Source organism: Cebus imitator, unplaced genomic scaffold (assembly GCF_001604975.1).
Source record: "Cebus imitator isolate Cc_AM_T3 unplaced genomic scaffold, Cebus_imitator-1.0 Scaffold28, whole genome shotgun sequence".
Lineage (NCBI taxonomy): Eukaryota > Metazoa > Chordata > Mammalia > Primates > Cebidae > Cebus > Cebus imitator.
This window is the reverse complement of record NW_016107343.1, coordinates 2,429,607-2,456,221: the sequence shown is the minus strand read 5'-3', so window position 1 is coordinate 2,456,221 and position 26,615 is coordinate 2,429,607. Positions and strand designations below refer to the sequence as shown.

Genomic DNA, 26,615 nt, shown 5'->3' with positions numbered 1-26,615 from the left:
TATATATATTTAACTATAATGAAACTTTTTCAAATTTAGTTTCCTCAAACCTTGTATTGCATTAAACTATCTTTGCTATATATGTAAGATCATCTATAGAAAGTGGCTAGTGCTATTTTTATATTTTTCCTCTAACAAATGTAGTTTAAGAACATGCCAATCTGATTCTGAATCACGTAATCAGGCGGATGGGCATTATTAGTGCAATATGCAATTGTCATGTCCCAGGCATCAATAATGCCCACATTAAGATTCACAAAAATATCCCTTATGATAAGATTCTGAATATAGCCATGAAAGTCACTAAACATCTCTGCATTTTGATGTAACTCTCTGGTGTTTTCAGTTTTAAGTATCACCTTGGTCTCTGGGCTTCGCAAGAATAGACGTTCAATGGCCTTTTGAATATTGATGGCCCTACGGATGAAAATGTTGATGGGAAAGGGTCTGAAGTGCTGGCCGAGGGTAATGACAATGGCCGTGTTTTGGTCTCCTGCTACCCGGTCAATTTCCCGCGGGATATAGTTTTCATCTTTCACTGAGAATAGCTTTTTGGTAACAAATGGATGTCCATGTTTTTTCCACTGAATCAAAATATGTCTTTCAGCATCCAGAAGAACATGTGTCTTAAAGATCCCAGCTCCATGATGATCAAAATATTTTAAGGCTGATGGAAGACAAATCAATAAATCTTTTAACAAAAGGAAAATGATATAACTTTCAACTACACGCAATGTGTATAAGATTCGAACCAAGATCACTTCTAACTACAATTCATTGCTGCCTATATAGGGTTGATAATTTTACCAGGTGCATTACAATCTTAACAAAATCTTGAAATTTTTATGAGAATATATGATGAGGAAGAAAAATATTAACACTTGTGAATGAAAAGATAAAAATTAAATTTTTAATAAAAGCCTGAAGGCAAAAGTTTGGCAAATTAAATAAAATAATAATATTAGAAAAGAAAAGAATTCTAATTATTATTTCAAAACCTTCAAAAGTAAAATATTATTTCAAAATACAAATTAAATACATACTTTTCACAGCTTTTTGTAAGTAGTAAATCCACTGACGCAGTGTTGAATCTCCCATGAGATAAATAAGTTTTCTTTCCAAGCAGTCATTTATATTTTTTGTTTCATTGAACTTGTTCTGTTTACAAAATGCTGTAATCCACATTTTTTTCAAAGTATAACCACTGGGGAAAGGAGTCCTCATTCCAATCTGGCAGTTCTTTTTTATGTTCTCGCTCTCTGGAGATACAAATTTCCAGAGTAAGTAACTTTTATTACCACAAATCATTTTGGAAACATGTTCCTCATTCTTGCCTTCGTTTTCCTCTTTTTCCTCCACCTTTCTCCTCAGCTCTATTTTGCCCTCCTCTCTTCCACAAATATTAATTTAGTAAGATCACGTTAAAAGGATGAATTAAAAGTTCTCACTGAATAGTTTTCCTTGGAGTGGGGATCAGTTGACTCATGCATTTGCAGTGTCTCCCTGGGCTCCACCTTGTCCCCAGAGCCACTCTGCTGTGGAACAGCCAGCCAGAGTCAGGAGGCAATGTGTGACCGTGAAATAGCAGGACACAGTGGCCCTGACAAATATTACACCAATGACATTGGCCTTGCTGAACTGTAAATCTCATCTTCCTCAAACTACATCTCCAGGAAAAGAAGCTTGAACGTGTTTATGAAATGAGTGTCACACATTGTTTATTTTGTGTGTCCCAGAATCATCTTCTCTGGCTAATAATTTTTTTAAATCCTCAAATCTTAGTTGTGTCTAGAACTGAATGTAATATTCTCACTGTGAGTTCACTAACACAGAAAAGGGTAGGATCATGACCTCCCTCTTCTGAACACTCCTCTATTCAAATAGCCTAAACTGTATTTACTGACTCCTTTTGAGTTTTCCTCCAGGCAAGTTTCTGAGACCACTTTTATATTCACCACTTAATATGCACATCTTCTTTGTCATCTACCTGCATTGTTGGGGTAAGGTGTATACATTTAGGGACTTATATTTATTCATATTGAATTACATCAGATTTGTAATTGGCTTCAAAAATTACAGTCTGGTACTTATCTTCCAAGAAACTACCTGGCTTTACTAGAAATTACTGTCCAGCCAAGAGGGAAACAAAAGAGGTGTTATGAGCATTCAAGTTGCCTCAAGAGTCTAAGAACTTTCTTCAGTGTAAAAGTTGGGTGTGAATGACAGTTGCCCTAGCAGAGAAGGAATCTGTCTTCTTCATAGATTGTGAGCTTTAAATCTGGGTTCATGATTTATTTGTATTTATGTTTTCCACAGGATCTAGCAAAGTTCTTTGTACACAGTAGGTCCCCAGTAAACATTTGCTGAATGCATGAAAAGGGGTAATGAGTAAATGTTATACCTCATTGATTGTTATAATGGAAGTCCTTTGCTTTACTTTAATTTTGAAATTCACTTTATTTCCAATGTAGCAGAAACATCACATCTATGAATGAAATGGTTTTGTGTTGACAGTTAAAGTTCGTGTTATTAAACTGAGAAAAAAATTCACAAAAATGTCTAGTTCATAGAACTTTAAGTAAGATGGCTTGGCTAAATGAGAAATTAGAAACCACCAAAGAAATGTCCTAACTCTGAATCTGTGCAGCTCATCTGAGACATTTTTCACATAGCACCAGCACCTGATCTTTGGCTCTGGAGGAATAAATCTCAAATTTAAATACAAACAGCCTGTACATTTTGAGAAGGTACCACTGAAATTAATGGTTTCCCTAGCCTTTTATATCTGACTTGGGGTGAAAATTGGTTTAAATTGACATGAAAATAATTTTCAAGAATAAAATCCCTTCTCTAAAACCCAAGGAGGTTGATATAATTTGTCCCAGGAAATGAGAGATCAAATGGTTAATGTGGAATAAATATCTCTAAGTAAGCATGTCCTTAAAGTGAATAAATTGTGACCATGGCAGGCAACAACACTCCAGACTCACTGTCACATGGTACGACTTCAATGGGGGTAAAGTTCTTCATCATTTCAACTCCCATGTTGGACCTGCAAGAAATGGAAAAATAAATTAGCTTAATATCTACCCAGATAATAAAGTAAGAATCACTGGTTTAGATGGGTTAAACCACGCTTGTCCAAATGCCTTTTCTCCATTATTTTGATATATTTAAGATATCCTGGGGAAGTAAGTGGGTCAGGATTCTGGAAAGCTCTTCCTCTGCCAATGGCAGGTAATCTAGAGATCCAAAGAAAGTCACTCACCCTCCATGTGCAGTCTATCAAATCTATCTAATATCTATCTATCTATATATATATATCTATTTATCTATATATCTATCTATATATCCTTCTTTTAATTTTACCTTCTAAATGGCTCTCTACCACAAACCATCCTCTCCACCTTTTCCATCTGTAGTAATTCAGGCCCTCATCAACGTTTTCCTAGGCCAGTGCTTCTCAAACTTCAGTGTTCATCAGAATTACCTGCAGTGCTTACTATAACTCCAACTGCTGAGACTCACCCCCAGAATTTCTGATTCAATAGTTCTGGGGCAAATTCTCAAGAATTTCGACTTCTATAATAATAAGCTCTTGGGCAAACCCAGAGTCAGTGGTTCAGGGACATTACTTTGAGAACCTTGTTCTAGATTATCATAATACTATCGTTCTGCCCTTTTGGTTTATCCCACCTAAATAGAACCTCCATGCTACCTGTTTTATTTCCCCTACGTAAAATGTTTCCATGACTTTCTGCCATCAATATGCAGGAAAACCTCCCTAACTACCACAAAAACCTCCTGTCCGATGAAGGATGAAGCTGTCTATGTCACCAGATTCATCTTCATCTACTCTTCACCTTCATGAGTTCCCAGGAGTCTATTTTTCATAGTCTGTTATCTCCCTCAGGTAGGAATCAAGTCAATATTATTCACTATAATATTTCAAGTGCCCAGCACAGTGAGCTTCACCTCAAGGTATCAGTCCCAATGACTATGGTGACTATGTCTGGCCAAGCTGAATTCATTCTATCAGAATGAAATCCATCTGGGGGGAGGTATGCCCTTTCAGAGCCAGAGCCACAGAAACCTTCAAGAGGGATAGAGAAAGTACTTTCTAAGATTGAAAAGAATTTCCTGAGTCTCAGGAAATGAGTTTTTGAGTCAAGCGAGGATAATATCCCCTTCATCAAGAAGGCCAGAGAACTGAAGAACTGAGTGATCAGGGTGGCTAGACGTGATGGCTGCGTGGAGTGGTGGAGTCATGGGAGACAGTTCTAGGGCCCACTGACTTCAGAATAAGGCCAACTGAGAATCCAGTTCTGACTCTGCAACTCAACTGGATATATGACTTTGGCCAACCTATTTAATATGCCTAAATTTCCTCATCTATAAAATGAGCATATTAATAGTCACTCCAGAGTCTTTTACAGAGGATTAATGTTGTAATATAAAGGAGGCATCTAAATATACGTTGACATATAGTAGGTGCTCAACAAATCATTGCAGTTATTATTATTGAGGATCCCATCAGACCTATTTTTGGCACAAGACTAAGGTTTGTCTCTAAGAAATTGGAGCCTGACCAAACCTCTATTCTCCCATACCAGTCTCAGGTAAGGCTGAGGATAACAACAGAGATCAAGACCTGGCTACCTTGTAAATTTGGTTACCAAAGAAAGTTTGATGCTACATTAAAATTAGGATTAAAACTACGTATTAATGGTATAAAGAAATTCATCTTAATGTCTCCTGTTTTTGTAATTGTGTATGTGCATTAAATTTTTAAAAGGGGTCTATAATTAATTAGACCACAATAGTAACTAACAGAATTGTGAACAATTGTGTTACCTATGTGATGTCTTCTCCTACGGTAACCCCTCATTTATTTTTTTATCATGATTATCCATAAAACTCTCAAAAAGCAAAAGACTTTTTTTTAATTTGAAGAAATAAATATCTTAGGACGCAACATTTCTGATTCTGCAGCCAGGGTTGGGAGAGAGAACTGAAGTGGGAAAATGTATTTCCAGTCGTCCCTCAGTATATGCGGGAGATTGGTTCCAGAACCCCCACCGCATCTATGAAAATCAGCATACGAAAAGCTCAAGTCCTGCATTCAGCCCCACAGAGCCCAAGTATGTGAAAAGTCATCTCTCCATATATGTAGGTTTTTGCCTCCTGTGAATATTATATTTTTGACCCACATTTGGTTGAAAAATCTTTGGATATAAGTGGATTTGTGCAGTTCAAATCTGGGTTGTTCAAGGGTCGACTGTACCATGTTACAAATGAAACAGAAACTGCCTTAGTCCTTGTACTGGTGAGCAGGAAAGATGTCAAAGAACTGGGCTTGGGTCTAGGAAGGGGCCCTAGAGCTTAGCAATAGAATGGTCCATGAGACTTCTTGGATATGTAATCAGCTTTTCCTTGCATATGCACTACATCAACTGTAAGGAGACGGAAATCTCTCTTTCCATGCAGTGGGGGGAGAAGAACTTGATAGCTTGAATAGAGCAGGGGATCTGGGAAGGACTTATATCTACTGGGAAATAAAGCAGGTTACTATCATGATTACCATCATGAGCACAACACCCTTGAGAAGCATGATTAAGACCCAAAATATGTGCCTGTCTGCCAGACTAGGGACTTTGGATTTCCTGAAACACAGTCAGGAACTGTGCAAAGATGGTACCTCCAACTCAGGCTTCATTGAGGACTACCTCAAGAGGGTCCAGCTGTAGCCAACACGGAATATAGAATCAGGCACTGGTGGCCCCTGCCCTTAGACCTAAGACATGGTTCTGAGACCTTCAAGGCAGGAAGATCTTTATGTTTCTATGATCATTTTTCCTTTGCTTCATAAACATTTATTTTTAAAATCCCAGCTTCTTTTAGCTGAGCCATAGGGGATAAAGAGATTTTTCCATACCTTGATCAGGAAAATGTAAAGAAGTGAAGGTGATGTAGGAGTGAAAGGGAGAGCCTGTAGTGAGGTAGGGCCAGTTGTACCCAGCCCTCTGTGTCATCATAATGCTTACACTGGATTTGAACTTGAATTTCCAAGATATTGTGCTATCCTGGAAATATGCCCTTTTGAACACATATAAGAAAACTAAAGCATTTCTATAGCAGCAGTTCCCAAACTGTGGAACGAAAATCTCTTTAAATGATCCATAAAATAAGTGGTCTGTTGTTGGGATACACTCCAGGTGGCTGGCAAAATATTAAGGAAAATATTAGGGAAAGTGATAAGATACAGTCTCAAACCATTTGCAAGGCTGAAAGGTTTTCATAACTTGTAATAATGGAACAGGCTGAAGGTGGCCATTAGGAATATTAGGTCATTAGGGATAAGAGAAGCTTCCCCAGTTAAGTCTGTTTACCCTACATTCCTTTGTCTCTACTCAACTAGCTTGTTTACTCATGTAAACTTTGTGCCCTATGGGCCTCTGGAGCAGAGGTCAACCAGGGAAATTACCCATTAATGGCATTTGCTCTGGGCCCCAGAACCAAACCTTTTATCATTCGTAAAACCACTCTTTTAACTACCCATAAGCATGTTGATTTAGAAACTGTTATTAAATCTATGCTGAATAAATGTGAGGAGAAACAGCGAGTGGGGGCTTGGGTAGCTGCAATTGCCCTCTGAAAGCAGCTGATGACCTCCCTAGCCCACTCGTTCACTGTATTCTGTGTTTGAGTATATTTATTCATCCATCATGGAGTCAGGGTTTGCAGGACAGGACCCCCCGCCAGGTGTGATAAACATCTCAGGTGGTTACTCTGACATGACCATCATCATAGCCTGTAGCCAAATAAATTTGGGAAATGCTCTATGCTGTAGTCTTGCTTGATGGGATACATATTAAAGTTTCTGAGAAGTCCTGCTGCAACGAAAGTACTCTAATTATTTCTCCAGATTGTATTATTTCACTTATATTTTTATTCAACAAATAGTTATTCAGAACTTTCTCAGTGTCAGGCGTTGTGCTAGGCCTGTGAGACAAAATACTGGCCTTCGATGACTTCCTGACAGACACAGATGACTTCTAAGGCCCTGCCTACCTATCTCATCTTCTCTATTCCTCACTTCCTGCATTCCAGCCTCACTGCACTCCACCCCCACCATGGTTCCTGGAACATTCCAACATACTCTTGCCTCAGGTCCTATTCCTTCTCTTGAGAATGATATTTCCCGAAAATTCACATAGCTTACTCCCTCACTTCACTCAGGTTGCTGCTCAAAACAGGCCTTACCTGATCACCATTTTAAAACATCATCAGTCATCACATTTGAAACCCTTACTCTTATGACTTTCTAATATAAATCTGTTTATTTACTTTTTGTCCTTCTATCCCACTGGGATGTTAATTCCCAATACCTAGTGCTGTGTCTGGACTACAGAAGGTACTGACTACTTATAAATTAAAAGAATGGGCTGGGCATGAAGGCTCATGCCTAAAATCCCAGCATTTTGGGAGGCTGAGGTGGGCAGATCACCTGAGCTCAGGAGTTCAAGACTAGTCTGGTCAACATGGTGAAACCTCATCTCTACTAAAGATACAAAAATTAGCCAGGCATGGTGACAGGTGCCTGTGATCCCAGCTACTCGAGAGGCTGAGGCAGGAGAATTGCTGGTACCCAGGAGGTGGAGATTGCAGTGAGCTGAGATCACACCACTGCATTCCAGCTTGGGTGACAGAGACTTGGTCTCAAAAACAAAAAAGTAAATGAATGGTGAAAAGTAGTTAAAACTTAATGCTCTGCGGAGCTTACAACTTAACAGAGGATATTAAATAGAAATTGGAAAATTAATAATGTAATAAGAATTACATTAGGGAAGAACAAAATGCTAAGGGAAGAATATAGGACTAGTACTTCACCCAGGGATGTAGGATGTTTCCTGGAGGAAATGATATCCAAACCAAAGCCTGTGAAATGCCAAAGGTGAGAGGACATGGTCCATTTGTGAAATAAAAGGAGTTCCATTGACCGACAGAGAGCAAGGCTGCATGAAGGTGGGACAACAGGCTGCCAAAGGAGGAAAGTCCTTGTAAACATATTAAAGAGTTTAAATTTCACCCTTAGAGCCATGGGATCATCTTACAGCTTTTAAGTAGGAAATAGTAAAAGACATAACTGCATTTCAAAAACATTAGCCTAGGTGCAGTGTGGAGAATGGATTTGAAGAAACAAGACTGAGGGCAGAGAAATCAGCTCTAGAGATTGTTGCAGTGATCTGAGATACAATGACAGCTTATGCAAGGATAGAGGCAATAGCAGTAGACAGAAATGGCTGGGTTCAAGACATAGCTGGGAGGTATAATATCTAGAACTTAATGATTCACTGGATGTAAAGGGTAAAGCTGGACTGAACAATGATATCATTCACTTTTTTTATTGCATAGCATCTATTAATACACTATAGGATTTGTATTCCATGGAACACATTATAGAAAACATAGGTCTATAAAAAATTACTGAACCTGGAAGTATTGCACACCACGGAGAACTATAGGTCTATATTAAGTGCTTATATGCCTGTCAGCAAATAGTTCCAGAGGTGACTTGTATGGGTCCCTGTGAACACACTACAAGCTGAACTGACTCAGAGGACCTAATTATAATTTAGTCAACATAATTGACATGATACAAAAACTTGATTAGGCAAAACTACTAGGCAGGGTCTCGTTGGATACCTCTTTTTATCTATTATTGTATTTGAAAGCCTCTTTACCTGTGGAAAAGGCTCCATTCTTCCTTGCTAAGATAGGAAATATTTCTTGTCCTAGTGGTCATATGGGTCAGAGCCTCACAGGGCATATGTTGAGGCCTCACACAGTAGAAGGCTTCTTGGTCTCTGTCATCCAAGTACTGGCACAGTTCAGCATTTGTGTTTAGGGTCAGGCCACATTCAGTGAAAACATTGGAGGTTCTGTTAGCAAACAGGCCAATAAAGATGACCCTATCACAGCCTTGGTTCCTTGCCCTCCAGAGGGCTGATGCCCCTTCACTGGGGTGGATGAGCAGCAGAGACAGGGAGACCTGGCCCTCCCAGAACAGACTGAAGCTGATCAGGTAGGTGCCATTGTTGAAGTCAGTCACCTTTCCTGAAGCACCTGCCATCAGAGTTGGGGAGGAGATCCTGGCCCTCAGGAAATCTCCGCCATATTGCTTCCTGCGTCCCAAGTGGTCCCTCACCTCCAGCAGGATGTCCAGCTGGTCCCCCCTGCAGTACGAGTCTCGAGGGTTGAGGATGGTAGCTGTGCTGTGTGTGGCGCTGGTGGTGGTGTTCACATGGGTGAAACGTCTGGGTGGGATCTGCTGGTCTAGTTTCTCCATGATTTCCTTTATTCTCAGTTCAGTCTTTTTTGGTGAAACTGCTGGACACAATGGTGCTTCAGAGCGTGATAGTTTTTTGAAGATGTTCCCTTGGTTCAGGGTAATATGGTTTTCCAAGCTGAACAAGAACTGAAATATTGAAAGGTAAAATAATATATTATCAGCAAATAATAGGGCTTGCTTTTCAATATAAATTACTATGGCTTATTTTACATCTTTCAGTGTGATAAATTAAATATCAAAAATCAATACTAATCGGTTTTTGGTTATGGAATCATCATAATTGGTTTCAAATCATCAAAATTGGTTTCCATATAGTGTGACTTCCTCTCCTGCCAGGAGATGGCTTCCTTTAGGAGTCACTGGCTTAAAAATTAACTAGATATAATAAATATGTATTATTTTATGGTTCAATTTTAGAGTTTTTCCTTTTGCTATCCCCTCACTTGACTTTTCTTTTTAAAAATCATATTATCATTTTCTGTATCAACAAGGCAGACAACAGAGGACGATGTAGTACATGTTTCATGTGCAGTGGGAAAGAATGTATATTCCACTGTTGTTGGAGAAAGTGTTTTATGAATGTCAATCAGATTTAGTTGAAAGGTTGTGTTCTCTAGTTCTTCTATATTTTTGCTGACCATATTAGTTTCATGGGGCTGACATCACAAATCATCACAAATTTAGTGACTTAAAACAACCTAAATTTATTCTCTTATAGTTCTGGAGGACAGAAGTCTGAGATCAAGGTGTCAACAGGGTGAGTTCCTTATGGAGGCTTTGAGGAAGAATATATTCTATATGTTTCTCCTAACTTCTGGTGGTTTCCAGTAATCCTTGGTATTCCTTGGCTTGCAGATATTTTACTTCAATCTCTGCCTCCATTTTTATGTAACCTTCCCCACTGTGTTTATTTTTCCCTCTTCTTCTCTTAAAAGGATGTAGGATCCCCCTTAATCCAGGATGATCACATCTTGAGCCCCTTAACTTATTTACATCATCAAAGAGTCTTTTTCTAAATATCGTGGCACTTCCTTATCCATGGTTTTAGTTACTCATGGTCAAACATGGTCCAAAAATAGATAAGTACAGTACAATAAAATATTTTAAGAGAGAGAAAGAGACAGAGAGAAAAACTGCATTTATATAACTTTTATTACAGTATGTTGTTACAATTGTTCTATTTTAGTTATTTTTGTTAATCTCTTACTGTGGCTAATTTATAAATTAAACTTTATCATAGGTATATATGTATAAAAAAAGGATATATAGGGTTCGGCACTGTGCCTGGTTTCAGTAATCCACTGGGGGTCTTGGAACGTATCCCCACAGATTAAAGGGGACCACTATAAGGTCATATTCAGGGGTTTCAGGTAGACTAATTTTTAGGGGGCCATCATTCAACCCACTAAACTGACTTTCTCTCTACATATTTTATCAATTACTNAAAACAGCACTTATACCATATAGGGTTTGGTACTGTCTGCGGTTTCAGGCATGCACTGGGGTCTTGGAACACATATTCAGCAGATTTAAGGGGGACCACTGTAGGTCATATTCAGGGGTTTCAGGTAGACTAATTTTTAGGGGGCCATCATTCAACCCACTAAACTGACTTTCTCTCTACATATTTTATCAATTACTCAGAACAATGTTAATGTTGTTGACTATGATTCTGAATTTTCCTTTCTTTTTATTTATATATGCTTTTCTTCAAATATTTTGCAGCTCTGCTATTAGATGTACATACATGTATTGGTTGTTACGTATTTTGGGTGAATCGTCACCTTTATCATTACATAATGATCTCATTTGTTCTTGGTAATTTTCCTGGTTCTGAAATCTACTTTGTCTGATATTAGTAAATTCATACAAGCATTATTTTGTTTAGGATTTGCATGGTATATCTATGTTTGTCATTTTACTTTTAATATACCTATATCTTTATATTTAAGATGGATGCTAGCTTATGGTTGATTTCTTTCCTTTTTCTTTTTCTTTTTTTTATATGGAGTCTCACTCTGTCACCTAGGCTGAATTGCAGTGGCATGATCAGGGTTCACTGGATCCTTGACCCCCCAGGCTTAGGTGATCCACCCATCTCAGCCTCCCAGGTAGCATAAGCCACCAGCACCTGGCTATTTTTTGTGTCTTTTGTACAGTTGGGGTTTCACCATGTTGTCCAGGTGGGTCTTAAACTCCTGAGTTCAAGCAATCTGCCAGCCTCAGCCTCCCAAAGTGCTAGGATTACTGACATGAGCCACTGTACCCAGCTTGATTTCTTCTTTTTTATACGTTCTGACAGTCACTGTTTTATCATTAATGTGTTTGGACTATTTATATTTAGTGTTCTTATTAATATGCTTTGATTTAAGTCTACCATTTTAATAATTGTTTGCTCTTTGTTCTCTCCTTTTTTTTAGTCCTGATGCCACCATTTTTAAATGTCTCAGAACTCTCTGTTTTCCTTAACAAGGAGAACAAGGGGAACTATGTTACCAGAGCCTAACCAAGTTGGGTTTTACCAAAACCCGATCAACCTGGGGTAAGGAAAATACCGAAACCCAGCTCCCCTCTGGCTTTCTTAGTTCACCTAAGGATTGATGTGGGTATAGGAAAACAGGAGGCTGACAAACACGAAGGTCACAGTCTTAGGGCACAAGCTCACTAAAATACTGAGACTAAATCACAGCACTACAGAAAGCTTCCCCTCCTGCACATCTTACAACCAATTCAATAGGAATCCTGCACAGAAAAAGAGGATTATATTGAAAAGCACTGCAAGCCTCAGACTCTATTTAAAAAGAGGTCTCTAGAAACACCCCAGGATAAAGTCTGTAGGAGAAACATAAACATGGGCATTGGAGGAAATTGTAGCCTCTGACGCAATATCTACAGTAAACAGTAAACACAGTCTAACTCCTAACCACATAAACATAAAAGCTCAGCTCCAGTTTACCAACTACATCATGTCCAGATTTCAATAAAAATTACAAGGCACACAGAAGAAAAATAAGTGCCATCTAAAGGGACAATGCAATCATTGGAACCAAACTTAGTTATAGTAGCGATTTTGAAATTATCAGGCCAGGAATTTAAAATAACTATGATAGAGGCATTAATACTTAGGGCTCTAACAAAAAATATACACAAGAGAAAAAGATGGGTAATGTATGTAGAGACACGGCAACTCTAAGAAACAATCAAAACAAAATGCTAGAAATCAAAATCACTGTATCAGAATAAAAAACACCTTTGATGAACTCATGAACAGACTGAACGTGTCATGTAAAAAATAAGGGAGCTTGAGGGTATGTCAATAGAAACATCCCAAACTAAAAACAAGAGGAAAAGCAAGAAAAAAAGAACAGAATATCCAAGAACTGCGGGACAAATACAACAGGTAGAAATACACATAATGGGAAATACCAAAAGGAGAATAAAGAGAAAGGAACAGAAAAAAATATTTGAAGAAATAATGACACATTTTTCCAAAATTAATAACAGATACCAACCCCTAGATCCAGGAAGCTCAGAGGGCACCAAGCAGGAAAAATACCAGTCTACATCTAGGCATGTCATATCAAATTTCAGAAAAATCAAAGACAAAGCATAAAATTATGATGGAAGCTGGACAGGAAAGAAAACTTTACCTATTGAAGAACAAGGATAAGAAATTGATGTCCTCTTTTTCAAAACCTGTGAATATGTTAAGTTACACGGCAAAAGAGAACTAAGATTGAAGGTGTAAATTCTGCTTGCTAATTAGCTGACCTTGAGATGGGGAAGATTATCTTAAATTATACAGATGAGTCAAATGTAATTATAAGAGTCTTTAAAAGTAGAAGACAGAGGCAGAAAAGGAAGAACCAAAGAGACAGCAGTGTGAAAAAGATTTAGCCCAGTGTTGCTCCGTGTTGTTTTGAAGATGGAGAAGTCAAGGAAAACAGATTCTCTCCTAGAGCTTCCAGAAGAAAATGCAGCCTTGCTAATACCTTGATTTTAGCCCAGTGAGATCCATTTTGGAATTCTGGCCTCCAGAAGTCTAACATAATAAATTTGCATTGTTTAAGCCACTAAATTTGTGGTAATTTGTTATAGCAGCAATAAAAAACTAATATAGTTATAATATCTGTTTTAAATCTTTGATAATTCCAGCATCTATGTTACCTCAGGGTTTTGCCTGATTTCTATTCTCTTCTTGCAAGTTGTGGTTTTCCTTGTTCTTCATTCTCTAAACAGCTTTAAATCATATCCTAGATATTTTAAATATTATGCTATGAGATTCTGAGTCTTGTTTAAACTCTAATGATAATTTTGATTTTATTTTTAAAACAAGCATGTGATTTAGTCAGGTTAAGGCTGCAAGTTTCAGTACACGTTTTGTGGGGTTTGGTTACAGGTCTGTTCAGTTCTCAAAGACTTCACTGTATAATTTGAATCTGTTTTATGTGTGTGGAATCCAGTGGTCCCGTCTGTAATTAAATTCCCAAAGCCTTTCGTGGGCTATTTAGAGAAAGATTGACACCTGCTAAACTCAGAGTTGAGCCCAGGAGTTCATTAACCACTTTGTGGGACAGCTCTTTTAAGCTTCATCTTTTCCACAATCTCCCTAACACTTCCCCATTCTCTGAGGTGTCCATATTGGTCCTCCAGCCAGAAATACGGGGCAGGAAGAAGGTTTCTCATCTTGAAGGAAAACTCTAATATGCTTCCCTAGGTTACCTGTAGCACCTGGGACCAGGTGGGAATATTTTTAAAAGGCTCAACAAAGGCAAAGTGTGCACCATATGGAGTTCTAAACACTTGAAGAAAATAGTGTTTGTATAAGATTCAGTGTAGAATGAGGTCTTTAAACTTCAACAGAAGTATAGTAAAGAGAAAAAACCTTTTTATTGAGATAATTGTAGATTCACATGCAATTGTCAAGAAATAGTAGAGAAATTGGAGGGATCAAGATGGCTCACTAGACACAAGTATTGTGTGCCTCCTCCATGGAGAAGAGCCAGATTAGTAAGTAGATGGTCATATTCTGAAGAAACTAACTAGTAGAGAGTGCTTGGATTCATCAGAAAAGAGACAGGAAGCATCAGAAGTAAGTAAGGAGAGGATTTAAAGCAGCTTGCCCAGCTAGGAACTGACAGAGTGAGAGCAAGGAAACAGTAAGAGAGAAATCCCCAAAGCTCTGAAATAGGCTTTAATGATCATGGCTACAGGAAAAACCATCACCTGGCCCTCATGTTTGACATATAGAGTTGCCTAAAGATGACACAGAAACGTCGCTAAAGAAAGGGAACTCACACGGAATCCCACAGGCATCCAAGCCTGGAGCAGCCTCAGCTGGAAGCCATTTTGAGAGACTAGATACCGGGTATCTGTAGGCATGGCTATAGCTGCTGCACCATTCTAAGGAGGAAGGGGGAGAATGGGTGCACTCACACAGCCCTGGAAGCGTACTTGCCACCCTGCAAAAGACTGCTGTGAGACTGAGACATAAGTGGACTGCACTCTCCACAGCTTCCTGCCGTTGTTAGTTGCCCGAGAGGGACTCCCTCCTCTTGAGCCACAAGCCCACAAGTGACACCATTTTGAGCACTTAAAGACATTGTTTGGCCGCTTGGCAGTGGTGGCCACAGCAGGCATTTTAGGCTTAGGCCAGAGATTGCAGCATTTGCTCTGGAAAGGCAGAAGGGCACCCACAGTCAGATTGAGCGGTGAGTGCAGAGAGTTCCCCAGCAGTAGGCATTGAAATTAGTCTTTTTCCTGTCACAGGCCTGGAGCAGGAGGAGAGTTTCTGAAGCCAAGGTTTCTCCTGGGTGGTGAGGCTTGTAGCCAGGGACAGCTTTGCAACCTGGAACCAGTTCCTGTGTGTCAATCCTGGTAACCCAGCCTGCTCCTATAGCCATTTGGGGGACAGTGCCCCATTAGCTCAAAGAAGTAGAAGGGAGGCAGACCCCACTTTTCCTGGAGATCTAACCCTCAGCACTATCTGTCCCTAAGGGAGGGGGAAGCACAGTTCACCAGAGCCCACCTTGGGTCAAAAAAAAATGCAAGCGTGGGACAAGCTGCTGAAGGTGGCATCACCAAAGCCCAGGAATGGATGTGAAGAGGGGGTCATCTCTCACCCCACCTTTCTTCTCAGTGTACTGAGAGTGCAGAGTTAGCAGCATCTCTTCTTATCAGGGCATGGGGAGCATGGGCTGAAAGAGACACCTTCTCCAGTGTCTCCACCACCACTGAAGTTGAGCGTGTGCTGAGAGAGGGCATGTTTCATACTTCTCAAATTGTCTCTGTCCCTGCCCCTAGCTTCCATCTCTTACTCTTAAATGCCACACACTAGACTGTAGTGTAAATTACATCACCAAAGTCACATTGCTACAAAAAGCATTATCTGAGAAAGCCACTGCAACCTATCTGCAACCAAGGAACCCATTATGAGCCTATGCACCCGGAAAGCGTGAAGTAACAAAGCCAATTATCATACACAATATGCATCATAGCAATACCTCCAAGAAAAAAAAAAAAAGAAAAAAATCAAGAATCCCATCCAAATGATAGCAAATTCAAAGAAAAGAAAAGAAGAAGAAGTGTCAGCTCTTTCAGAAGAGAAGGAACCAATGTAAGAACTCTGGCAATACAAAAAACTAGAGTGTTTCATCACCTCCAAAGGATGCCATTCACTCCCAAACAATGTATATTAACTAGAATGAAATATCTGAAACGACAGATATATAATTCAAAATGTGAATAGCACGGAAACTCAACAAGATTCAAGATAAATTTGAAATTCAACACAAAGGAGCAAGAAAAATGATCCAAGGTTTGAAAGATGACATAGCAGGACTAAGAAAGAACCAAACAGGCCGGGCAGAGTGGCTCATGCCTGTAATCCCAGCACTTTGGGAGTCCGAGGTGGGTGGATCACGAGGTCAGCAGATGGAGACCATCCTAGTCAACATGGGAAAACCCTGTCTCTACTAAAAATACAAAAATTAGCTGGGGTGGTTACATGTGCCTGGGGGTAGTGGCATGTGCATGGCATAATCCCAGCTGCTCGGGAGGCTGGGGCAGGAGAATCACTTGAACCAGGGAGTTGGAGGTTGCAGTAAGCTGAGACCATGCCACTGCACTCCAGACTGGTGACAGAGTCAGACTCTGTCTCAAACAAACAACAACAAAAAGAACCAAACATAACTTCTAGAATTAAAAAATTTACCACAGGAATTTTAAAATATAGTTGGAAACCTTAACAATAGACTAGACCAAGCAGAAGAAAGAATTTTATAGATCAAAGCAGTTTTTTGAATCAACCACTCAGACAAAAATAAAAATAAAAAGAATTTTAAAAAATGAACAAAACCTTTGAGAAATGAGTGATTATGTAAAGTGATCAAATCTATGACACATTGAAACTTTTGAGAAAAAGAGAAAGTAAGCAACTTGGAAAACTTATTTGAATATAGGAAAACATCCCTAATCTTGCTAGAGAAGCTGACATGCAGATACAAGAAATCCAGAGAACGTCCCTGAGATAGTATCCAAGGCAAGCATCCCCAAGGTGCACAGTCATCAGACTATCCAAGGCCAATACAAAAGTAAAAATCTTAAAGACAGCTAGAGAAAAAGGTCATATTATCTATAAAGGGAAACCCATCAGACTAACAGCAGACTTCTCAGCTGAAACCTTACAAGCCAGAAGAAATTGAGGATCCATTTTTAGCATTATTAAAGAAAAGAAATGCTAGCCTAGAATTCCATATCTCACCAAACTAAGCTTCATAAATGAAGAAGAAATAAAGTATTTTCCATACAAGTATTTGTTAAGGGAATTCATCACCACCAGACCAGCTCTACAAGAGAAACATCTTTTTTAGGAGTTCTACATATGGAAATAAAAGAATGTTACTTACTACCACAAAAGCACACGTAAGTGCATAACCCACAGATCCTATAAAGCAACTTCTCAATTGAAACTACAATGCAACTAGCTAACAACACTATGGCAGGAACAAAAACTCACATATCAATATGAAGTTTGAACATAAATGGCCTAAATGTTCCACCTAAAAGACACAAGTGGCAAACTGGATTAAAAAACAAGACCCATTCTTCTACTATCTTCAGGAGATTCATCTCACATATAATAATACCTATAGCCTCATATTAAAGGGATAGAGAAAGATCTGTGACACAAATGGAAAATGAAAAAGAGCAGAGTTTGTTATTCCTATATCAGATAAAATAGACTTTAAATCAACAACAGTTTAAAAAGGACAAATAAAGGTATCATATAATGATAAATGGTTCAATTTAATAAGATGTAGCTATCCTAAATATATATGCACCTACCATTGGAGCACCAATATTTATAAAACAATTACTCTAAATCTAAGAAAAACTTTGACAGCCACGTGATAAAACTGAGGGACTTCAACACCCTGCTGACAGCATTAGACATACTACTGTAGCAGAAAACTAACAAAGAAACAAAGAAATTCTGGACTTAAATTTGACACTTGACTGAATAGACCCAATAGACATGTACAAAGTATTCCACCCAACAACCACAGAATATACGTTCTTCTCATCTGCACATGAAACATATTTCAAAGACATCAAAATCATACCACGCACCTACTCAGACCACAATGGAATAAAAATAGAAATCAACACCAATAGGAACTCTCAAAATCACACAAATATATGGAAACTGAATAACTTGTTCCTGAATAATTTTTGGGTAAATAACAAAACAAAGCCAGAAATTTTAAAAAATTGAAACAAATAAAAATAGAGACAAATCATACCAAAATTTCTAAGATGTGACAAAGGTAGTGTTACTAGGAAAGTTTATAGTGCTAAATGCCTGCATCAAGAAGATAGAAAGATCTCAAATTAATAACCTAACTTCACACCTAAAGGAACTAGAAAAACAAGAACTAGACTGAAAGCTAGGAGAAGAAAAAACTAAAATCAAAGCAGAGCTAAATGAAATTCAGACCCCCCAAAAAATACAAAGAATCCACAAAACAAAAAGTTGGTTATTTGAAAATCTAAACAAGATCGATACACCACTAGCTAGATTAACAAAGGGAAAAAGAGAGAATATCCAAAGAAGCACAATCGGAATGACAAAGTTGACATCACAATCAATCCCACAGAAATACAAAAGATCTTCAGAGGCTACTGTGAACATTTCTATGCACACAAACTAGAAAATCTAGAGAAAATGAATACATTCCTGGAAACACACAATCTCTCAGGATTAAATCAGGAAGAACAGAAATCCTGAACAGACCAAAAATTACTAATGAAGTTGAATCATAATAATTTTTTTTTAAAAAACCTATCATGCAGAAAAAGTCCTGGACTAGATGGATTCACAGCTGAATTCTACCAGATGTACAAAGAAGAGTGGTACCAATCCTATTGAAACTATTCCGAAAAATTGAGGAGAAAGAACTCTTCCCCAACTCATTCTACAAAATCATTCTGATACCACAATCTGGCAAAGACACAACATCAACAACTAACTTACAGGCCAACATTCCTGATAAATATAGATGCAAAACTCCTTGATAAAATACTAGCAAACCAAATTTAGCAGCACATCAAAAGTTAATTTGCCACAATTAAGTGGGCTTTATTTCAGGGATGCAAGGATGGTTTAACATATGCAAATCAATAAATGTGATTCACCACATAAACAGAATTAAAAACAAAAACTCTATCATCATCTCAATAGATGCAGAAAAAGCATTCAGTAAAATTCAACACTGCTTTATGATAAAAACCTTCAACAAGCTAGACATCAAAGGAAGATACCTCAAAATAATGACAGCTATCTATGACAAACCAACAGCCAACATCATAATGAACAGGCAAAAATTGGAGGCATATTCCCTAAGAGCTGTAACAAGGATGTCCATTCTCACCACTCCTATTCAACATAACTGGAAGTCCTAACCAGAGTAATCGGACAGGAGGAAAAAATAAAAGGCATTAAAATAGGAAAACAGGAAGTCAAATTATCTCTCTTCATTGACAGTTCATTATTCTATACCTAGAAAACCTTAAAGATTATGCCAAAAGACTCCTAAACCTGATAAACAGGTTTTTAGCAAAGTCTCAAGATACAAAGCTTATATACAAAAATTAGTAGCATTTTTATAAACCAATAATGTTCAAGCTGAGAAAATATCAAGAATCAAATCCTATGTACAATAGCTACAAAAAATACCTAGGAATACATCTAACCAAATAGGTGAAAGATCTCTACAAGGAGAACTACAAAACATTGATGAAAAAAATCGTGGAGAACACAAATGGAAAAACATCTCATGCTCATGGATTAGCAGAATCTATATCATTTAAACATCCATACTGCCCAAAGCGGTATACAGATTCAATGCTATTCCAATATCAGTTTTCACAAAATTAGAAAAAAAAAAAAAACTATTCTACAATTCATATGGAACCAAAAGAGAGCCCAAATAGCCAAGGCATCCTAAGCAAAAAGAATACAGCTAGTGGCATCACATTACCCAACTTTAAACTGCACTGCAAGGCTACAGTAAACAAAACACCATGATACTGGTGCAAAAACAGGCATATAGACTAATGAAACAGAATTGAGGCCCCTGGAATAAAGCCACACATCTATAACCAACTAATATTTAATATAGACAACAAAAATAAATGATGGGAAAAGGATAATGTATTCAATAAATGGTGATGGAGAAACTGGTTAACCATATGTAGAAGAAGAAACTTGGATCCCCACCTCTCACCATATACAAAATATTAACTCAAAAAAGGGTTGAAGACTTAAATGTAAAGTCTTATAGTTTACATTTACATATGAAAATAAAAATGTAAATTTTTATTTTCAAACTATAAAAATCCTAGAATAAAATCTGGGAAATATTCTTCTAGACATTGGCCTAGGCAAAGAATTTATAACTAAGTCCTCAGAAGCAAATGTAACTAAAACAAAAATTGACAATTGGGACCTAATTAAACTAAAGAGCTTCTGCACAGCAAAAGAAACTATCATCAGAGCAAACAGACAAGCTACAGAATGGTAGAAGATATTTACAATGTATTCAACAAAGGACTACTGCCAAAAATCTATAATGAGCTTAAACAAATCAACAGGAAAAACACAAATAATCCCAGTAAAAAGTGAGCAAAGGACACTAACAGATATTTCTCAAAAGAAGATATACAGGTGGCCAACAAACATAAAAAGTGCTCAACATCATGAATCATCAAAGATATGCAAACCAAAACTCCAGTGAGATACCATCTTACACCAGTCGAATGGCTACTATTAAAAAGCTGAAAAATAACAGATGTTAATAATGTTGCAGAGAAAAGGAATTTCTCACACACTGTTGGTGGGACTGTAAATTAGTTCAGGCATTGTGAAAAGCAGTTTGAATATTTCTCAAAGAACTAAAAATATAATTGACATTCAACCCCGCAATCCCATTATTAGATATATACCCAATGGAAAATAAATTACTCTACCAAAAAGTCATTTGCGCTTGTATGTTTATTGTAGTGCTATTCACAATAGTAAAGACCTGGAATCAACCCAGTTGCATATCAATTGTGGACTGAATAAAGAAAATGTGGTACATATACACAATGGAATACTACACAGCCATAAGAAAGAAAATCGTGTCCTTTGCAGCAACATGGCTGCAGTTGGGGGCCATTATCCTAAGTGAATTAACACAGAAACAGAAAACCAAATACCGTATGTTCTCACTTATAAGTGAGAGCTAAACATTGGGTACATATGGACCCAAAGATGAGAACAATAAACACTGGGGATTCCAAAAATGGGGAGGGAGGGTGGTGAGGGCTGAAAAACTACCTATTGAATACTATGTTGACCACTGGGCAATGGGAGCATTAGAAGCCCAAAGCACAGCATCATGCAATATACCCATATAAGAGACCTGCAAATGTACCCCTGAATCTAAAATTTTAAAAGCCATAGAAGTATTTAGAAAAAAATAGATTATAGAGAAATCTCATGTACCCTTTACTGAGTTTTTTTCAATGGTAACATCTTGCAAAAGTAGTAAAATATTCCAACAAGCATATTGAAACTGACAGAGTCAAGATACAGAACATTTCCTTTCCTTCATGTTGCTGTTGTATAACCACGCTTACTATTCCCTCACCTTCTCCTATTCCTTAATTAACCTCTGGCAACCACTTACCTGTTATTTATTTCTATGGTTTTGTCATGTCAAGAATATTATGTAGCAGAATTATGCAACATATGAGCCATAAATATGAACAAGGAAAAACAAAAAGTTTTGTGCTAGACCCTTAAAATTAGGCAAAGAAGGGGGAAAGTCTCTTTAAAATCATAGTAGCAGGGCCCGGATCAGAATTTAATGCTCAATTTCACGTTAGGCCCAGTTGTCTCATTTAATAACCTGTTTCTCTCTCTCTCTCTCTCTCTCTCTCTCTCTCTCTCTCACGCACACACACACACACACACACACACACACACACACACACTAGAATTGCCATAGACGAAACGCTTGCATCTCCCCAAAATTCATGTTGTAACCTAATCTCCCGTACTGCTATAGATTGAATATTTGTGATTCCCTCAAATTTATATGTTACAACTTTAAATGTGTTGGTATTAGGAGATGGGACTTCTGGGGAGGTGATTAGATCATGGGGATGGAGCCCTCATGAATAAAGTTAATGCCATTACCAGAGAGCTTCTTTGCCTGTTCCACCATATGAGTACACATGAAGAGATAGCCATCTATGAACAAGGAAGCAGGCCCTCATTAGACACCAAATCTGTTGGTGCCTTGATCTTAGACTTTGTAACTTCCAGAACTATAAGCAGTAAATTTGTATTGTTTGTAATCTACTCAGTCAGTGGTTTTAGAACAGTATAAAGATCAGGGTTTTATACACATATACACACACATTTCAAATACATATATTTCAAAGATTTATATATATTAAGAGATATACTTTTTTTTCAGAAGACCCTAAGATATCTTGTTCTCCATGATATAACTGACCAACTATCACCAATGACTACATAACCCTCCTCTTCTCTGTCATTTTTTGACCAACTGGATTCTTTTACTGATTTACAGAAGATCATGAAGAACTTGGTTTCTAGTCTTAATCACTAAACGTCTTGACATCCTCCAGATAGACTTCAATATCCATGGAGGCAGTTCCTCCTCCAATACCTAGATCTCTGCTTCTGAAGCTTCTTGGCATTAGAGGCTGATCACTTAGTGATTCAACTTCCTGTCACACTGCCAAACATGTGTAACCACACCTTTTCTTTTCTACTTTCTACTTTCTTCTATTAGCCTTTTTCCATGTGAATTAAAATGTATTCAAGTATCTCCCATATTAGAAAAAGGAAAATTTTTTTAGCTTCTGATTCCCTCTTTAATTGCTAGCATAACCTCACGTGTTCCCCACCCCCATCGATTCAGTTTCTCAAGAGTCCTCTTCCATACTGTGTACACCTTCTCTGCTACCACTCACTCCTCAGACCAGTGCTTATTTTGTTTCTTGGGGTTATATCACTAGCAACTTTTTTTCTCACTATATAGCTCATCCAAGGAAATGTCAGAGACTACAATGACTTCAGCTGCCATTTGCGTTCTGATGTTTCCTAAATCTATTTTTCTAAGCCAGATCTTTCCCAGCATCAGATCTATATATTGAACACCTCCACTTGGTTGACCTAAAAGGACCTCAAACCTGGACTGTTCATATATAAATCCATCATTTATCTTCCAAAACTGTTTCTCCCATTCTGGTTAATACTTCAGTAAATGATATCACCAGTCATGCAGTTGTACAAACCTGGAAATGTAACTCCTGGTCAAACTTACCTCTTCACCTCCCGCAGTCAATCACTATTACTGTCAATTGTAGCTCAAATTCATTAACTTTTCTCCATCCTCATTGTTAGTAGCTTATTTCAGGCCACCATTACCTCTCACCCAGATCACTGAACAGTCTTTATTTTGTTATTTACCAGTTATTTATTAAGCATCTACTATGTACCAGAGACTGTTCTAGGAACTCGTGATACCAATAAATACTTATAAAAATCCTCAACTCCATAAAGGTTGCTATATACTAGGTCAAGATAGACAATAATCAATGAACATAATAAATGAGTAAATTATATAGTCTTTCAGAAAGTGAAAAGTGCTAGTGCAAAAAAAATTCAAACAAGAAATAATTGTATGGTAAATTCAGTCCTAGAGTAAAATGACTGGTTGTTGAAGATAAAGGGACGTTCAGGAAAAACAAGAAAGTTCAAGCATGTCATGAACAGTGTGAGTAAGTGACAATAAGAGGATTTATTTAAAAACTCAAAAACTCTTATATGATCAAGTTGTCTATGATTAAAGAGAAATTATAATGGTCTTTCTAGAGATTGGGTTTGATGTAGAAAACACACACAAAAGAATAGAATTTGCTAGAACAATGAAATTTTCTAAAGGGGTTGATTTATTCTTAATAAATTATAAGAGATTTAAATTTTTTTATTTTAATCCAAAGTTCAACTTTTATTGTATCTGATGGGTTTTGGGTTTTCTCTCCCCTTTTAAAAGGCATGGAATAGTGACACTACCCTTCAATTCATTTTCAGTTCTTAAAGGTTTTTTTTTTTTTTTTTTTTTTCTTCCTTGGGTTCTTTTTTTTTTTTTTTGATTTTTATATTTTTTTCTTAAAGGTCTAAAGGAAATGTCTTCTTCCAACATAATATTCTGTATACTGGAAAAGGTCTTTTATTTTGCCTTTTGGTAGCTGGACTAACAGATTTTAAGTTTTATCAAAATAATTACTATGTCATTATTATTAAATTTGGTTTGCTCAGGAAAAACTGAGATTTAAAAAAAAAAAATTTTAGTTAATGTGGTTACATCCTTGTACCTTCCTGTATGTACTTTTAAAGTCCTTGTGACACTGATATACAGGGCTTTTACTTCTGGATCTAAAAAGAACACCAAGTCCTGCTAAACTTAAACACTGACAGCAATTAATGCCTCATCTTCAGGCCTGGTAGAAGATACCAATCAAAATTTACTGCATTTCTGAGACACAGGGCCAGAAATTAAAGTTATTCAACTCCTCAAGGCCCAGGGTCTATCTTGAAAGAGGTGGGCATGTGAGATTGTAAGGGCCAATTTTGAAAGATAAAATAAGTTCAGTTTCTCTATAAATTAATCATTAATGTCAAAGGCACACTGATGCAAGACCAGCATGTGTGCCCTTATGTCAAATTAACAAGGCTCAAACTGAGATTTCAGTAGTTCTGGAGTATGGCTCAGGAATCTGCATTTTACCCACAGGTATACATACAGGTATTCTAGGCAGAAAGCTCCCAGACCTCTCTTTGTGAAACACTAATATTGGTAGTGAACAGGACCTGAGCCTATAAATTAAAAGTTACCAGCATAGAGGAGAAGTGGATCAGAGGAAGAAATCTAGAGAACATATACTTATAGAGCGAGCTCTGAGGGTATTTTTTTTAACAGTTCATACTATTGGCTGAATGCCTTAGACTGTGGTGCTTCCTGTTTGAAGCTTGGAGATAAGGCTGCATTAGACAAAGGTTAGAGAGACGCTTTTACTTAATTTAATTTATTACTTATTTATTTATTTATTTATTTATTTATTTATTTTAAGATGGAGTTTCACTCTGTCACCCAGGCTGGAGTGCAGTGGCGTAATCTCAGCTCACTGCAACCTCCGCCTCCCAGGTTCAAGCAATTCTCCTGTCTCAGCCTCCCGAGAGGCTAGGAATAGAGAGAGGCATGCACCACAACAACCAGCTACTTTTTGATATTTTTAGTATAGATGGGGTTTTACCACATTAGCCAGGCTTGTCTCGAACTCCTGACCTAAGGTGATATGCCCGCCTTGGCCTCCCAAAGTGCTGGGATTACAGGCGTAAGCCACCACGTCTGACCAGAGAGACACCTTAAAGGTATTTGGGTTCAAATGTAAAAGGAACTCTAATGGCTAAACAAAGGAGTTTGTTCTTTATACTGTCATTAGTGAAAGCGTTTGATCAGGACCAGAAGATGATGAAAGCAGAGTTTTTGAAAGATTATGTTTGTACTAAATGATTTGGAAGAAAAGAAACTGGAAGCAAGGTGAGTTAAGAAAAACTTACAAAGGGAAGAGCCAAAATACACTGTACTAAACTACTTAAAGAATAAGAAAATCCATGTGAAGACAGCAGAAGACTGAAACAAAGACATAATTAGTTTGAAGTCTCAAAAGCCAAGGGAGGAGGAGAGAATTTTGAGGCTGGATGGTTACAGTGCCAAGTAGTACAGAGATGGCACAAATCCATGTGCCATTTAAAATAATAATAATAATAATAATGTATACATTGCCATTTTAAAAAGCAATAATAATATATGCATTGCCAAAGGGATTTATGCTGAAGAGGGAACCCCTTCACCACATTCTCCTGCTAAAATAATATGCTTTTAACCTTTCATTCTTGCCATGATAAAGGGGATCGTTCAAATGAAGTCACTATGATGTTCTGTGAAACTCTTAAAAAGGGAACTTCCTACCTTTGTGTGGTCTTTTGAAGCCAAGTAAATAACCCAGAAAATTAATATAAATATCAACATCAGTAGTAATTTTCGAGCTGTGGCATTTGGAAACAAAGTGAGAATCCTATAAAAGAGGACAGGAGAAATAATCATATTAAATCAAATAAACACAACATGGCTCTGTACACTTTGGTTCCTCTTCAGTAATTTCTAGAACAAGGTGATGTTATCCTAGGTTTTCAAAAAGTTCCTTTATAAGTTCTACTGTCAGTCAGAAACAAAGTGTTTCCCTGAGGCAGGGAACAAAACTCTAAGGACTCCTGGTTTCTGACGCTCAGGTTAATTCTTTGGATTTAGAATCACATCACATACTGGGACTTGTTTTCTCGTTGAGATCTCAGCATGAACAACAAGGTTTTAGATTGTTTACCAGAAAAAACAGTCCCCCACTCCACCCTGCTGTGTCCTGTAGTGAGTCCTCGTCTCTAAATCTCTCTCTGATACGCACACACACACACTCACACGCGCACACACGCGCGTGCGAGCATGCACATGCACACACGTGTGTTGTCTGGTGCCCTCTGTCCCTGGTCTTATCTGCCTCCAAGAACTTCATTATAAACCTCCCATTTACTTTTTCAGGCTGCTCGCTGCCACCTCAGGTT

General features: G+C 37.7%; 1 protein-coding gene across 1 annotated transcript; it reads right to left on the bottom strand.

The window, feature by feature from the left end:
* NXPE2 (neurexophilin and PC-esterase domain family member 2) lies at positions 1-26,103 on the bottom strand. Its single transcript, XM_017523321.2, has 5 exons — positions 25,969-26,103; positions 8,745-9,478; positions 2,991-3,052; positions 1,044-1,259; positions 1-667 (listed from the first exon to the last, which is right to left on the bottom strand). The coding sequence occupies exons 1-5, from the start codon at positions 26,101-26,103 to the stop codon at positions 132-134; spliced, it is 1,683 nt and encodes a 560-aa protein (XP_017378810.1). The 3' UTR covers positions 1-131.
* Positions 26,104-26,615: the final 512 nt, after the last annotated feature.

Coding starts and splice junctions, on each gene's coding strand:
- NXPE2 (XM_017523321.2), bottom strand. CDS start 26,103: ATGATTATTTCTCCTGTCCTCTTTTATAGGATTCTCACTTTGTTTCCA. Junction 9,479..25,968: donor CTTCAAAAGACCACACAAAG/GTAGGAAGTTCC, acceptor TCAATATTTCAG/TTCTTGTTCAGCTTGGAAAA. Junction 1,260..2,990: donor TGAAGTCGTACCATGTGACA/GTGAGTCTGGAG, acceptor TTGTATCTCCAG/AGAGCGAGAACATAAAAAAG.